The sequence below is a fragment of the Trichoderma citrinoviride genome (genome assembly GCF_003025115.1).
Source record: "Trichoderma citrinoviride strain TUCIM 6016 unplaced genomic scaffold BBK36scaffold_6, whole genome shotgun sequence".
Taxonomy (NCBI): Eukaryota; Fungi; Ascomycota; class Sordariomycetes; order Hypocreales; family Hypocreaceae; genus Trichoderma; species Trichoderma citrinoviride.
In genome coordinates, this window is record NW_020194714.1 from 243,459 (window position 1) to 257,722 (window position 14,264).

The window sequence follows — 14,264 nt, forward strand, 5'->3', positions numbered from 1 at the left end:
AAACACCACAATCCCATGCAGATTAGTAAGTACGCTCCATGAGCACGTCACGCCGCTTTTGACCGCCCACCTCTCCGAGCAGCCATCGCGGCGGCAGCACCCGCCCTGGGACGAGTCGCCCTCGGAGGCTGGCGCGGCTCTTCCGCCGGAGTCGCAGCAGCAGAGACAGGTTCCGGCTTCTTTTGTTCTGCCGGCGGCTCGGGGACGGGCTCGGGCTTCTTGATGCCGCTGATGGACTCGAGAAACTGCGTGTCGTCCCACTTGTTGCCGAGCGTGGGCACGAGCTCCTCCAGGTCCTGGTCTGCTTCTGCCTGCGCCTGCTGCTCGCCTGTCGTCGGATCGGCCCTCGGCCTGAGGAAGAGACTCTCGTTGTAGACATCCCAGGCCGTCTCCTCGTTCTCATCGGTATAGCGCATCTTGCGCCAGGGCTCGGTCTGCACGGCGCGCAGTCGGTCGGCCATGGTCTCGGTCGAGACGCCGTCGGCGCCGTCGGAGGTGGTCTTGATGGTCATGTGGATGGCGCGGGCGGAGGACGTCGTTGCGGGAGCGCCCTCCTTTGACGCGGCGGCGGAGGACTGGCGCTCTTGCTGGGTGGCGGCGTCGAGGTGGTGGAGCTGGGGGCGGAGGTGGATGAGGTTCGATACGGGGGTTAGATGGAGGTTTTCTGCGGGAAGATGTTAGCCTTTTTCTTGGAGATGAAGAGGGTTGGGGTATCTTGTGAGAGACATACTGCCTTGGAAGACGCCAACCATGTACTGCACTTCATCGGCCTCGGGATACTGCCCGCCCAGCGTCTGGGTGCTGAGCACCTTTCCCTGGCGCACGGCCTCGTTCCAGTCGAGGTCCTCATCAGCCTCGGCGTCGCCCTTCTTGCGCGGGGCGCGCTGCTGGACGGCGCCGACGCCGAAGCCGCCCGCCAGACCGTGGCTGCCGCCGCTCTTGACGGCCATGGAGTTTTGCAGGGCGCGGCCCCAGCGGAGGCCCTTTTCACGGTCGTAGGCGGTGGTGTTGTCGAGGGGCATGTCGACCTCGACCATGCCCGAGTGTTCCTTCAGGCGCAGCTCGGTCGGGGGAGGACGCGGGGTGTTGTCGGTGCGGTTGGGGTGTTGGAGGACGAGGAGGCGGCGGCCGAGGGGCAGGGAGGGGTTGAGGAAGACTTGGTAGCTGGCGGTGATGGGGTCGTCATCGTCGTCGTCGATGGGGTTGTGAGTGGTGGTGTTGGTGTTGTTGGTTTGGGAGGCGGGTTTGGGGGTGTCGTGGACAATGTCCATGAGGTCGGGGTCTATGTTGGACATGGTTTGGCTCGGCTGGTGACTTTGTGGCTTGGATATCGAGTAATTGGAGGGCGAGAGACGTTGTAGAGCGAGAGAGTGCTGGAGGTCCAAGTTGTGATGATGATGACGGGCGATGGACTTGGTGGGGTGGAATGGGAGAAATTTCACGGCGACAAGCTCTTATCAGTGCTTATCGGAGCCTTCACACAGCGCCATTAGAGGTATATGTACATATGTACATGCACCCCGGTTGCCTAGCTGGTACTAACCCATCTCGGCTCCACTCAATTCTGGTCCCGGGCGAGGTTAAAAATGCTGTGAAGAGAGTTGGAGGCGTGTGACGATTTTTCTTTCCATAGGTTTGGCGGTCCAGGAGCCTCAATTTTTCAGGGGCTACCCAGTGGCAGCTTATGTGTATACTCCTCGATTGGTACAGCCACTGTGAAGTTATCCCTAGGCAAAATAATCGTCATCCAGCCGCTGCCATGGACCACTCGATCCCGGTCTTTGGAATGACGGGCCCGAGAGGCCAAGACACCGAAGCATTGTACCAAATTCCTCTCCATCGCATCGTGCGGAGTAGTATCAGAGGAGTTGCACCGCCTGCTTGGGACGCTCAGGTGTGAGACACTGAGCGAAGGTGGATGCTGGTATGCTGATGTCTATATTGCATACTGGCTGGTGGCTTTCAAGCGCGGCCGTAACATTTGGTCAGCTATGTATATATAGAGTTGAGCATACCTTATGGGCTTGGCAGCACAAGCGCCCACTCACGTATTTTCTGATGAGCTGTGCAACCATCCTTCCTTCTACTTGATCTGGAAGTGCAGTTTATGACGATGTCACATACCCTCACTGGCTATCACCGTGACTGTCAATAGTACGTAGTATGTCAATGTCTCACTCTGTCTTACATCATACCCCTATCCTTTCGATAGTAGTAGTAGCTGATATAAGAGGAATTCAGTGCCAACTCTTTTACCACAATGTTTCGATATAGACAATGGTTCATCTCAGACTTGACAGTATTGCTGGAGTGCTCTTGTAACCTTTCCCCCTCGTTCTCTTCTTCCACATGTAGCAATCATAGAAGCCGTCGTGTTATACTTCATCACCGATCATGATGTCTATCTACTACCTGCTGGCGGCATGCCTTGTCTCGGCCAGGGAGCTTCCAGGTCTCAACCGCCGACATCCTCTGGATGCCAGCCTGCCCCCAAGCCAAGATCCCTTCTACGCCATACCAGAAAACATCTCAACCTTCTCGCCCGGCGAAATCATCAAGCACAGAGAACCACCATCGCAAATCTCCGCTTACGGATGGACACCCACTCACATCCACAAAGCCTACCAGATTCTCTACCGCACGACGGACAGCCAGCAGAATGCCACCGCAGGCATCTTGACAGCCTTCATCCCTCCCGATGCCGACTACGACAAGGTCTTGTCCTTGCAGATGGCCGAGGATGCAGCGACGATTGACTGCGGCCCATCGTACACGATGCAGCTCTCATCGCAGAGCAACCCCCTTTTCGCCTCCTTCCTCACCGGTCTCCAGCTGCTCTTCGCCGAGGCAGCCCTCGCCCAGAAATGGATCGTCGTCGTACCGGACCACGAAGGCCCGAAGGGATCCTATGCAGCCAGCAAAATCACCGGCCACACCGTCCTCGACGGCCTTCGAGCGGCAAAGCAGTCCAGCCACATCACGGGAATCGAGTCGAATGCCAGGATGGGCCTTTGGGGCTATTCGGGGGGCGCCGCTGCCACGCAGATTGCAATCACCATGCAAGATGCTTATGCCCCTGAGCTGAAGATTGCGGGCGTTGCCATGGGGGGACTTTCAAGTCTGGCGGAGGCGAGCGACATCTTTGACCTCAACAAGGGAGAGAGTGCGACTCTGATACCGTCTGCGATGCTCGGCCTGGCGAGCCAGCATCCGGGACTTCAGAGGGCTATTGACCAGGCGCTGAAGCCGGAGTTTCGCGACTTGTTTTACAGCCCTTTGCATCAGTGTCTGCAAGCAAGCAATCTCCTGCTCGCGAACCAGGATGTTCTGGGCATGTTTCGCAATGGCTCGATACCGGGATTAAAAGCAGAGCTCGTCAGAGCGTGGAAGGAAGAAAACGACTTTCCGCTGTCAAAGATCAAAGCGCCTTTATACATGTATCAGAGCGTCGTCGACCACCTCTCGGACATCAACAGGATCGATGCCGAGGTGCGCGACTACTGCCATCAGGGCGTCAGCGTCCACTACGAGAGAGCCAACTCGCCGAATCTGGACCACGTCAAGTACGGAATCGTGGGCGTGTACAAGGCGATTTCCTGGATGCAGGATCGGCTCGATGGGAAAGAGGCGGCTCGTGGGTGTGTAACTCATACGGATACCACGTCGACGCTTGACCCGAATCTTGCAGCTCTATTTCCGAAGAATATCTCGGATGCTTTACTTGCGATGGTTAATGACAGTAGGTAGTGTAGATTAAGCGTTACTTGTACGATTTGTTGCTGCAAGTTTGATCACTGGCAAGGAAAAGGTCCAGATATATTACCAAAAACACTATATTGTAAGGCGCGGGTATGGAACATACCAGGGAACATCCAAGTCCGCATAATAGTGAAGATATCAGCGAGGACAGTGAACAGCGTCTCCTACCTTGTCCTCAGGGCGGTAGAGTGTGATATCCCCACGTCGACGGGTCAATGCCGCGAATTGAGGAGAGACTGGAAAGGAGGAGGACCAAAGAAGCGAATAATGCATGGGCTCTCTGGATTATATGTGTCCATGATAAGGCAGTCATGGGAGATCACTCGCCTCCCTCTTCGTCGATAGCCCGGTGGCAGCCATAGAATGTTTCGACCATTCCATGTTACCCACGATCCATCACTGTTCAGCCCATATCCCTCAGTCATGCGACTGTAGTCGTGTGCCGATTGAAGAGTGTCGGCTTGAGCGAGGAGCTTATTCCAGTGGATACGGCCGAATTGCGTGAGAATATACGGCGACTCGACGTCAAAGCATGGCCGGAAGTATGCACAGCATATTGGTAAGCTGATTCTTTCCTTGCCCTTTGCCCGAATCAACATTCTTTGATGGCGAGGCTTCGTAAAGAGCACACGCTCACCATCGTCGGACACTGCAATGGATGGCTTTGCGCGAATGAAGGAGACGCATGTGTGGCAAAGTGCCTCTTCCTCCCCTTCTACCCAGGAGCCATCATCACCTGCTGCCCATAGTTTCTCCTCAGTCACCACATTCCATACCTCAAGCTCGGTTCCCATGAACAGTATGGCAAGATACTCGGCATTGTTGGACAGGCCCAGAAAGGAAACTGACGATCCCCTTCGACGAGTCTGTAACCTCCTAGATATTTCGTGGGAAGACGTATGGCAGACATAAATTGTTTCTTCTGCCCATGGTGCTTCGGCTAGAAACCTCCCATCAAGAGAAAACGCACCTTTACCGGGCCGTCCAGAGTGAATTCCCTGGCAACCTCTCATGATCTCATTGCCCGAGGCTATGTCCCACGTAAAAATGCCATCATCACGATTGTATGCATGAAAGGACTTGGAATCTGGCGAGAATGCATACACGCAATGACGAGGGAGATTCGTAAGAGTCTGGATCTTAGTTTCAGTTGTCGTGTCCCATACATGTATTTCCCTGTTATACGTCACATATGCCACGCATGTGAAGTCGGCGGAGCAGATGAGCTCTTTTGCGGAAAAACTGTGTCCACCACCAGACCCGGAGCTCCAAAATGTACGTTCAGATAAATCATAGATTTCAATCGCCCCCCGACGTACCACAGCCAAAGCCCTCATGTCGTCGAGCCAGAGCAGTTTTCGGGCCGGCATTGATGAATTCCAGCGCAGCTCGTGTTGCACTTGGCCCTGGGCTGTATCCCAGACAATGACGCCATTTGCAGATAGGGGTGGATCTCTGGAAGTGCGCTGCGCAGCAATCAGCCTGCTGTCCGTTGAAAACTCGGCGCATATGAATGTTTGTTCCTGCTCCGTTGCATTCGGTGCACTGAGTGTAAACAACTTTTTTTTACTCTCCAAGTCCCAGATGACAACTGCTTCGTTATAGGGTATAGCAATGAGCTTGGCGTCGGGTGAAAAGGCGGCCATCTCTGGTCCCGATAGGTCAGGGTCATTAAAGTCCAGCTTTCTTGTGCCTCCTGTCGCACCCGGATTGTGTATAACTAGCCCATCGCAAGCCAAGAACTCGGAATTTTTGGACCACCTGCACCGTAAACCTCTTTTCCAGGGGGGGGTAGGGGGTAGTATTTGCTGCTTCGTTCTCTCAACAAGGTCGAATCTCTGAAGCCCATCTCCAGTATATGACGCGACAAGCCTCCCATCGCTTGAGACCGAGGCAACTTGCCAGCCAATGTTTAGGTCATATATACTGCTCTCGCTGAGCTTGGTCCCCGAGTTTGCATCCCAGGAACAAGCCAGGCGATTTGAGAAGGTAAGGATGCGCCCCGAGTCGCTTAAGAACATCGCGTACTTGACGATCTCTGCATGGCTGAGTATCTGCGACCGCTTCCCTGAAGTGACATCCCAAACCTCGACATCCCGGGAGTCGTCGTTCAATATCAAGAGATCCGTACCGCTAGAGTCCGCTGTTACGTCATATTCGGTCTGAATTACTTGAAGACATGGACTCCATATCCTTTCCGTGATAGGATTCAAGAGTATCCAAGATGATAGCTTGCCACCGAAGCGCGTACGCACGAGGCTTTCAGTAGGGCTGAATAGGAGTGCAGACACATATATCTGCATTGGGACACTCTCCATAATGTGCGCGTGATATTGCATAAACCGACTTGCATCGTAAACGAACGCTTGAAGCTTATCTTTTTCTGCAGTCTGCTGTCACTGTCAGTCGAAGATGAAACCCCTGAGGATACAGAACATTCTTGGCCCACCTTGAGCAATCCACTGAGTCTTTTGATGTCCCTGGTGTTGCTTGGCAGGTTGCGTGTGAGGCTCAGCGCCTCAAGCCAGTGGAGAAAATGCGTCTCCAAGAAGCTCAAGACCTCTCCGTTGTCGACGACTTCGCTCTGGGGACGGAAATGATCTTGACTAGAAGCCACCGCGCAGAGATGGGCTACCCAGTTGGTGCAGGAGTAGAGTATTCGACGTAGAGGATTAGGATCCGGTGGGCTAATATCATCGATGAGAATACCAAGATGGTCGAGTCCGTAAATATTCTCACGCAAGATAAGCTTCATGGCGTCCAACGAGTTCGAAACCATATCATAATGGACTCTCTCCTCTCCGGACGGGAAGATTACGGGTCGTGATGAAAGATCATCAGCCAGATAATCCTTTGCAGATTGGTGTATAAAGTAGACGATATCTTCTCGGACAGTCAGAAACGAACCGCAATCATTGACGAGCTCTTTCATCCGAGGCAAGTTTCTCAAATTGCCCTTGAATCCCACCAGACATGAAAGTTCATCGAGATGCAAGGGCCGATGCGCCAATGTCGCAATGGCCAGAATAGCTCGACATAGCTCGGGGCCCTTGCCTTCCAACTGGGAAGTACGCTCCAACATGAGGGCGTAAAGTTTGGATAAATCTTGAGGCATCTCGTCTAATAGGCCCAGTATCTCAGATTCATTGTCGTAATAAGCTTTGATGTTAAGCCGTTGAATGACAATTGCAGCCCAGAGGAACGTGCCGTTCGCCTTCTTTCGAATTTGGCTACAAACCTTCTCTTTGAGATCATCATCTTGCCTGAGAATGGCTATCTGCGATGCTTTCAAAGAGATGTATGCATCAACAGCGGTCTCAACAAGTGTTGCGTTTACTTCAAGGCTGAGACTCATCTCTTGATTCAACTTTTCTTCGATCTCGGTCCAGTTGCGACTGGACACGACCCATTTGACATTGTGCAAACGTGATGTCTTCTGAATGAAGCCCAAAAGTTCTGTCATGCCTTTAGTGCATTCATCGAGGGCATCGATAACGATGTGAACGAGTGGCAGGCCCTCATCACCCAGCATATTCCCGAAGATTTCTGACAAGGTGTACCAGGCATTTCCCTCATCGAAGGCGCTCTTTCCAGCAGTGTCGTATACTTTTCTGATGTGGGATATAAGAGAAGGCCGCTGATCTGCCAGTAGCCACATGAGACCACGCAGAACTGCTATGTGGTTGTTGATGGTTGGGTCTGTGGCCTGGCAGAAAAAGAAGGTGACCAGACACGAAGCGGACTGTTCCCTCAGCTCTTTCACAAGACCGCAGAGAAGCATTGTTTTCCCTTTTCCGGGATCGCCCCTAAGCCAAAGCAAACGATTCTCATGACTGTCGCGACTGACGCGCCAAGTCTTGAACTGCGGGTTCTCGAGAATCCATTGGTATGACTCTTGTAGCAGTCCTCCTTTAGTGTCTTCGATGCGGTTCCTATCAGCGCGAGGATCTGTGATTCGCAGGTCTCTGAGGCATTGCTGATCTTCTTTCGTCCGATGATATCTTTCGTGTGCCTTGGTATGATCAACCAAGTCTTTGAGATGAGATTTTGCTTCAAGACCCAGAAAGGTATTGATCTTTTTTCTGAGAACATCGTCGGCTTTTTGAATGGACTTGAATTTCCCTTCCCAGTCATCAAGCTTTACAATGTCCCGTAGAAGAACGAAGCCCCGGTTCCTGTAGTAGTTGCAAATGCTACTCATCTGGAACCTCAAAAGACTTTCATACAGGTCGACGAATGCCGAGTATAAGGTCTTGTCGACACCATCACCCTCTTCGCTGTCGAAAAGACGTGCCGCTTGCTCCCAGTACCATTGAATCGTGGTCCCGATATATTCAACGCCCTCTTGGTTGGATTTTGCTTCAGATATAGGGTTCATCAACATCTATATGAAAGTTAACTCTTTTGTGTTACTTGCCTCTGTGGATACTTATACTGACCTCGAGTGAGACAGAGACCATAGCCCAGGGAAGAGCCGCTTGAGGTATATCTCTGATTGCGTCGGCCACCAGTTTTTTTGTCGCGTTGACTACTTGCATGGCTGTGCCCATATTTTCCTTCGCCTTCGCTTCTCGCGCGGTTTTCTCCAGACCATCTTGAATTAACTGGTGCAACTGCGCCCTTCTCACCAGCACATTGTCCCTCTCAACGGTATTTTCCTTGGTTATGAGATCCAAAGAATCAGCAGTCTCGCGACTGAGCTTGAGGGACAAGATCTTCTCGTAGGTTTGAACCAACGTGGGCTCTTTAGCCGCCAGTTTGTCGTAAGCGTTGTTCCAGATGCTCTCAGGCGGGGTGACGGGAGCTTTGGCTATCTCAGGCTGAAGCACTGCAGCAGGGGTTGTATCAGAGGTGTGCTGCGGAGTGCTCTCTTCCTGGCTGATCGAACTAGCGGCAGCATTCTGCTCGTGCTCAAGCTCCAAGTCCGAGGCGATATCTTGTTGCACAGATTCTCCAGTCGGTGGTTGAGAGACAGTGGCGTTGACCTCTTGACTGGAGCCACTTGCCATCGGCCTCGCCTTCGAGGATTTGCGCTTTCCTCGCAATTTTGCAAATGGCTTACACAAAAAAGACATTGTGTGATACAAGGTATATGACAAAAAAGTGTTGCTTGAGATGGTATTCAGCTGGTGTTGAGGTCAAGATCCGTCAAGGTAAAGCCAAGGTCGAGAAGCCCAACAGACAGTTGGGCGCAATGCGGAGTAGTATTGGGCTTCAACCAATGTCTTTGAGGGAATCTATAATGGTAGGGACCATGTACTCCAAATCAGCGATTGAATGAACATATACATGCACCCAAACGCCAGCTTCATGCAAGGCTGGGTGGCGTAACGCTGCAGGCTGGGCCAGGATTCGACATGGCCGCCGTCCAAATTGTCAACGCGTGTCCGTTCGAGTTTCGGGTAGATCGCCGGACCATGTGAAAGGGATCACTCATACGATAAGATTGAGCGGCGATATAGGCCTTACAAAAATGCAAATTCGAGAAGAGGAGGGCAGGGGAGGATTTCTGCAGGCGAGTTGACGCTCAACGTCAACCGCCATGTTGGCTGCAGGCTTCGGATGGCGAAATTCCGGAGCGAGCCTCAGGGTGCCAACGGCCAATGAAGCAGACGACCATGACTGGATCGGAGACGACGTAGGTAGATATACATATTATGATTGTGAGTATTGCGAAGCTGAGAGTTCATTACTGTTGAGTGTTGAGTGCGTTGAGTTCAAAGGGAGCATTGAATTGGCAGGCGGTGGACAAAATAAGTGAGACACGAACTGCCGACTGCTACTTCTTGATACGGGAGATACCAGGATTTACTTGACGGTCTCGATATTATGCGATATATGCTAATGCTAGGGATAACAGCATAGGTAGGTAGGTATAGTAATCGTAACATGTCTCTCTACCACTGAAAACCTTACCTTATAGTACTACTGCCAGAGTAGAGACATGGAGTTGCTGAGATTGATGCCAGGAACGATTGCTTTCAGTTGTCTAGCGCCTTTGTTAGTCACGACTTCAAGCCGCCGCTGGTCTTGGCCCGTGTACAAAGTATCGATCATCCAATTCAGGTAAGAGTTGGCTTACCTCATACAGATCTGTCCCCGATATTTACTCATCCAGATCGCCACTTGCTTCACGACTTCGTTTTATGAACCACATCTTGCCCGCACTCGCTCAATCGCCATTTTCTATTCTGTCGACATATTCTCGTTACTTAAGATGCTTTCTACACGCATGTTCCGTCCGGCTTCGTCCATCGCCCGGCAAGGCGTCGCATCGCAGCGGCTCTTCCACGCCAGCCGCCCTGCCTTTGCGGTCCACCATGTGAAGACGTGAGCTGCGTCACCTTGCCAGAATGATGTTTTTCATATGCTGAGAGAGAAGATGAACAAAGTGCCGAAGAGTTCAAAAAGGTCGTCAAGGACCAAAAGACGGTCATTGTCGACTGTTTCGCAACATGGTGCGGGCCGTGCAAAGCCATCGCTCCCATCCTGGAAAAGTTTGTCCGCTCAACAGAACAAAACGATGAATCAGTATTAACTGTCAAGTAAAGGGCCTCTGAGGAAGCAGAGTTCAAGGACAAGGTCCACTTTGTCAAGTTTGACGTGGACGAGCTGCCCGAGCTGAGCCAGGAGCTGGGCATCCGCGCCATGCCCACCTTTCTCTTCTACAAGAACGGCAACAAGGTCGACGAGATGATTGGTGCGAACCCGCCTGCTTTGCTGCAGACGCTGAGGAAGCACAATGCTTAGGAGTAGCACGTTGATGAAATGATGAGATTGTGGACAAGGAGTGTAAGATAGGTACGGCGTGTGTCATGTTAGACGTTGTAGATAATAGATACTAGTCAAGGCTCCAATTGGCACCCATGAGTAGAGAATCTGGGCTTCGAAGTATATGGATACATCTTTATTATGTTGCGCTGTTATGTCTGTCCCTGATCCCCATCGTCTTTTTGAAACAGTACTTATGCAGCACCCTCCCGTCCTGCAAAGGAGAACTTGTTGCTTTCTAGAGTAGGGCGATTGTGTAAACCGTCTCGGAATCCTCTGCAGTTCGGCCCTTGATGCGTGGCGGTTGCTGTGTTCGCACTCTATAAAAAAATACAATGACGGCCACAGCTCAATGTGCGGCCACGGCCTTCATCCACTTTGATCAACTGGTAATCCACCAGTGGTAGACATATGCTGGACGGAATTTCCCGATTGTCGTTGTGTAAAATCCGTTAACTGCCAACGGCAGCGTACATGCCCCGGGGCCGTAGAAATTCACACACCCGCAAATGGGCGAGTTGATTGCTGGTTGGGTCATCAGTTGAAGTCGATAGCCCTCCTTTTTTTTCTTGAATGACAACCTTCCTTTCTTTCCGGCATTCCATAACCTCCAGTAGGGAGTTGCATGTGACGCTATCATGTAGGCCTCAGAGTTTGTTTACACCTGAATATCAACAACTGGACATCTACCCTCCAAAACATGAGGCTTTGAAGGTTATACACAATGTTTGCATATTCCCCAAAAAACTGATTGATAAAGAACAGAGTTTATTTCTCTCATCATACTCTACGATAATGGACGCGCTCAACCAGAGGCTTACCTGTAGGGTGGGTCACGTGATCGTAGAGTTTCTGCGGCAACCTTGTCCGTATTTACATGCCGCTCTGGCGAAACCCCACGGCAGACGAACCATTTTCATATCGCCATAGACTTCTGCAATCAGCACGTCGGCCGCGCAAAGTGCGCGCTGCATCACCCAGAATGGCGTACAACCCTCGAGTCAGCATCATCCCAGCCTCGCAGCAACAGTCACGGTCGAGGAAAAAGGAGGAAGAGGCCGACGCGTTTATGCGGCTGCCGGACCGCGAAATCGTTGGCTGCATCACCGACATTGGCATCAACTTCACCATCGCCGACCTGCAGAAGCCCAATCCCGCACACGTCCAGCAAATCTTCGAGTGGTTCGCCGAGCTGCTTCTCAATGCGACGCGCGAGACGGTCGAGCCGGCGATGCGCGCCGCCGCAGAGGACGTTTGCGGCGAGTTTGCCGACGTCATTTCACCCGATACGCGCAATCTGATGGGCTTCTTCGTGTCGCTGAGGCGGTTGCTGGTGGAGTGCGGCATCCAGGACTTTAGCTTCAACGACCTGTACAAGCCGACATACGAACGCCTGGTTAAGATCTTCAGCTATCTGATCAACTTTGTGCGGTTCCGAGAGTCCCAGACGAGCGTCATTGACGAACACTATAACAAAGCTGAGTCGACAAAGACGCGGATACAGACGCTCTACGCGGAGAATCAGGAGAACGAGACTCGGCTGGAGGACATGAAGAACAACCGGCAGGCGATGGAGGCGCAGGTGCGGGAGAAGACGATGCGGAACGAAGAGTTGAAGCGACGACTGCTCGAGCTCAGGCGAAACCAAGAAAAAGTTGCCGCGCGACTGGAGGAGGCGAAGCAGAAGAAGGGCGAGTTGACAACCGTGCTGGAGCAAAAGACCCAAGAGAAGATCACACTCAAGCAGGAGAGCGCCAAGCTGCGGCCGTATGTGCTCCAGAGCCCATCGGCTCTGCAGCAGAATCTGACAGAGCTACGAGACATTCTCAACAATGACAAGGCGCGCATCGATTCACTGGACCGACGGGCACGAGCGCTTCAGACATCGGCAGATTCATTCGCCGTTGTAACAACCGATGTCGCATCCTGCATCAAGGTCCTGGAAGAAGTTGCGATGGAGATGGCGAAAGAGGAGGAAGAAATGGCCAAGAACACAAAGCAGCGCGAGGCACTATCGGAGAGAGGAAACAATGCTCGCGAGGTGGAGAGAGCAGAACAAATGCTCAAGCGACAGCTTGCCAAATGGATGGAGCGAACAGAGAAGCTCCGCGAGCAGAGCAACCAGAAGGCGCAAGATGCCAAAGAGAAGATGCACGAGCTGCGGGCAACGCACAAGAGGCTGACGGAGGAGCTCACGGACAAGGGCAAGGAGATGGAGATTCGACGAGTGAGGATCGAGCAGACGGAGAAGAAGGTATGCCCAAGTCCATCCCCCATTTTCGTGTCGGTCTATGAAGGGTTACTAACGGCCAGCAGATGCTCGATCTCAAAGAGAACATTGAGAACGAAGTCCACGCGGCGTACGACGAGTACCTTAAAATGGAGGCTCACATCAAGTTGTACATTACCGAGATGGAACAGACAATCGGCTAAGCGGAGAACTGTCCATACTTTGTTTACAAGAAGTCGTGGGTTGTACTTATCTGGAATGTGGCAATGACAAGGGAAAAGGATGCCAGGCGCATATTATGGAGATACCACGGATCGGCGTTGGGTTGGGAGGCTTGACATGAATGTGTGTTTCAATGTGGGATGGATAATGGCCGAGCATGACTACGGACCTTGGGAACTCTTTTTACGTTTTATTTATCAAGATATTCTTGCCTTTTGGTTCTCAGCTTGTCGTTCAAATTCGAACCAGCGACTCAGCACCGCTCTAATGGGAACCGTCCGTCCACTCCATTTGCCGTCAATATTGACGCCTGTGCCACTTAGGATGGGCACCTTTTCGTCCAAAAATTCATTCAAAGTCGCAAGCCCTTTTGTTCCCCTAGGCTCAACAATGGCGGCCCTGAAGGAATTCCTGGCTGCTGCCTCTATAAAGTACGCAGCCGAAGTGCCGATGCCCTGGGCAGACCACTCGGTTCCGTCGCGGTGAAGCTCGAGAAAGCCATATGCGAGCAACAACGGTGTGCCTGTAGGGCGTCTTGGATCGGAATCGTCCAGATCTGAAGATGGAGGAGGCGGGATCTGGGAGTCTGAGGCGGAGAATGTGCCGAGGTAGGCACGGAGGTGCGTCGTGCTGGGGACGAATAACAGACGAATGTGGCGCGAGACGGCGGTTTGAAGGAGGGTTTTACGCTCGAGGGGGTGAAGAGCGGGTGGTTTGTTGGTTGCCTCTGTTTCTTCGTCTTGTTGGTTTTGCGCGGCTGCTTCGCTGTGCGCGGAGAGATGCTGGATTGTGATGTCTTCGACGAGGCCTTGGATGAATGTCTCTTTGGGCCATCCGATGAGGATTGTGGTTGGGTATCTGTGGTGGGAGAGGATGTACTGGAGGAGCTCGGAGGGGGTTGATGGTGAGAGGACAATGGGATTGGGAGATGTCATTTTAATTGAGGTTCGGTTGTTTAAGAGGTGAAAGATGTCAAGATGTTGTTGTCATGTAAGTGTTCTTATGTGGTGACATGCTTGGCTCTGCTGTTTGTGTGGCGTTTGGCATAAGGCATGACCCCTCCCGAGATAACGCCTGGCAGTTTGGTCCGAATGAGCAATGACAAGAACGATTATGGGATTGTATAAGTCTAATTCTTGTTTCCAATTCAGATTATGGTCGTAAGGGCTGCTCAATTTCATAGACAATGCAATCGTTGAGAATGGTTGAATGGATACAAGCAAAATGCGCTGTAGTAGTGAGTTGATGCACTAAACCGCAACTGGCCAGGAAGCTGCTGCAC

General features: G+C 52.1%; 6 protein-coding genes across 6 annotated transcripts; 3 read left to right on the plus strand and 3 right to left on the minus strand.

Moving 5' to 3' along the window:
- Positions 1 to 47: 47 nt before the first annotated feature.
- Positions 48 to 1,271, minus strand: BBK36DRAFT_1118304 (hypothetical protein; the record flags this gene model as incomplete). The annotated part of the gene is made up of 2 exons (XM_024890466.1): positions 48 to 664; positions 731 to 1,271. The coding sequence occupies 2 exons, from the start codon at positions 1,269 to 1,271 to the stop codon at positions 48 to 50; spliced, it is 1,158 nt and encodes a 385-aa protein (XP_024750031.1).
- Positions 1,272 to 2,394: 1,123 nt separating this feature from the next.
- Positions 2,395 to 3,747, plus strand: BBK36DRAFT_1117886 (LIP-domain-containing protein; the record flags this gene model as incomplete). The annotated part of the gene is made up of 1 exon (XM_024890407.1): positions 2,395 to 3,747. The coding sequence occupies one exon, from the start codon at positions 2,395 to 2,397 to the stop codon at positions 3,745 to 3,747; it is 1,353 nt and encodes a 450-aa protein (XP_024750032.1).
- A 224-nt stretch (positions 3,748 to 3,971) lies between these two features.
- BBK36DRAFT_1117386 (NACHT-domain-containing protein) lies at positions 3,972 to 7,960 on the minus strand (the record flags this gene model as incomplete). The annotated part of the gene is made up of 4 exons (XM_024890344.1): positions 3,972 to 4,340; positions 5,082 to 5,214; positions 5,623 to 6,149; positions 6,209 to 7,960. 4 exons carry the CDS (start codon positions 7,958 to 7,960, stop codon positions 3,972 to 3,974), a joined length of 2,781 nt encoding a protein of 926 aa, XP_024750033.1.
- Positions 7,961 to 9,976: 2,016 nt separating this feature from the next.
- BBK36DRAFT_1168243 (thioredoxin-domain-containing protein) lies at positions 9,977 to 10,509 on the plus strand (the record flags this gene model as incomplete). Its single annotated transcript, XM_024895154.1, has 3 exons — positions 9,977 to 10,089; positions 10,152 to 10,256; positions 10,311 to 10,509. 3 exons carry the CDS (start codon positions 9,977 to 9,979, stop codon positions 10,507 to 10,509), a joined length of 417 nt encoding a protein of 138 aa, XP_024750034.1.
- Positions 10,510 to 11,512: 1,003 nt separating this feature from the next.
- Positions 11,513 to 12,963, plus strand: BBK36DRAFT_1117996 (hypothetical protein; the record flags this gene model as incomplete). Its single annotated transcript, XM_024890422.1, has 2 exons — positions 11,513 to 12,784; positions 12,847 to 12,963. 2 exons carry the CDS (start codon positions 11,513 to 11,515, stop codon positions 12,961 to 12,963), a joined length of 1,389 nt encoding a protein of 462 aa, XP_024750035.1.
- A 216-nt stretch (positions 12,964 to 13,179) lies between these two features.
- BBK36DRAFT_1198185 (hypothetical protein) lies at positions 13,180 to 13,917 on the minus strand (the record flags this gene model as incomplete). Its single annotated transcript, XM_024897025.1, has 1 exon — positions 13,180 to 13,917. The coding sequence occupies one exon, from the start codon at positions 13,915 to 13,917 to the stop codon at positions 13,180 to 13,182; it is 738 nt and encodes a 245-aa protein (XP_024750036.1).
- Positions 13,918 to 14,264: the final 347 nt, after the last annotated feature.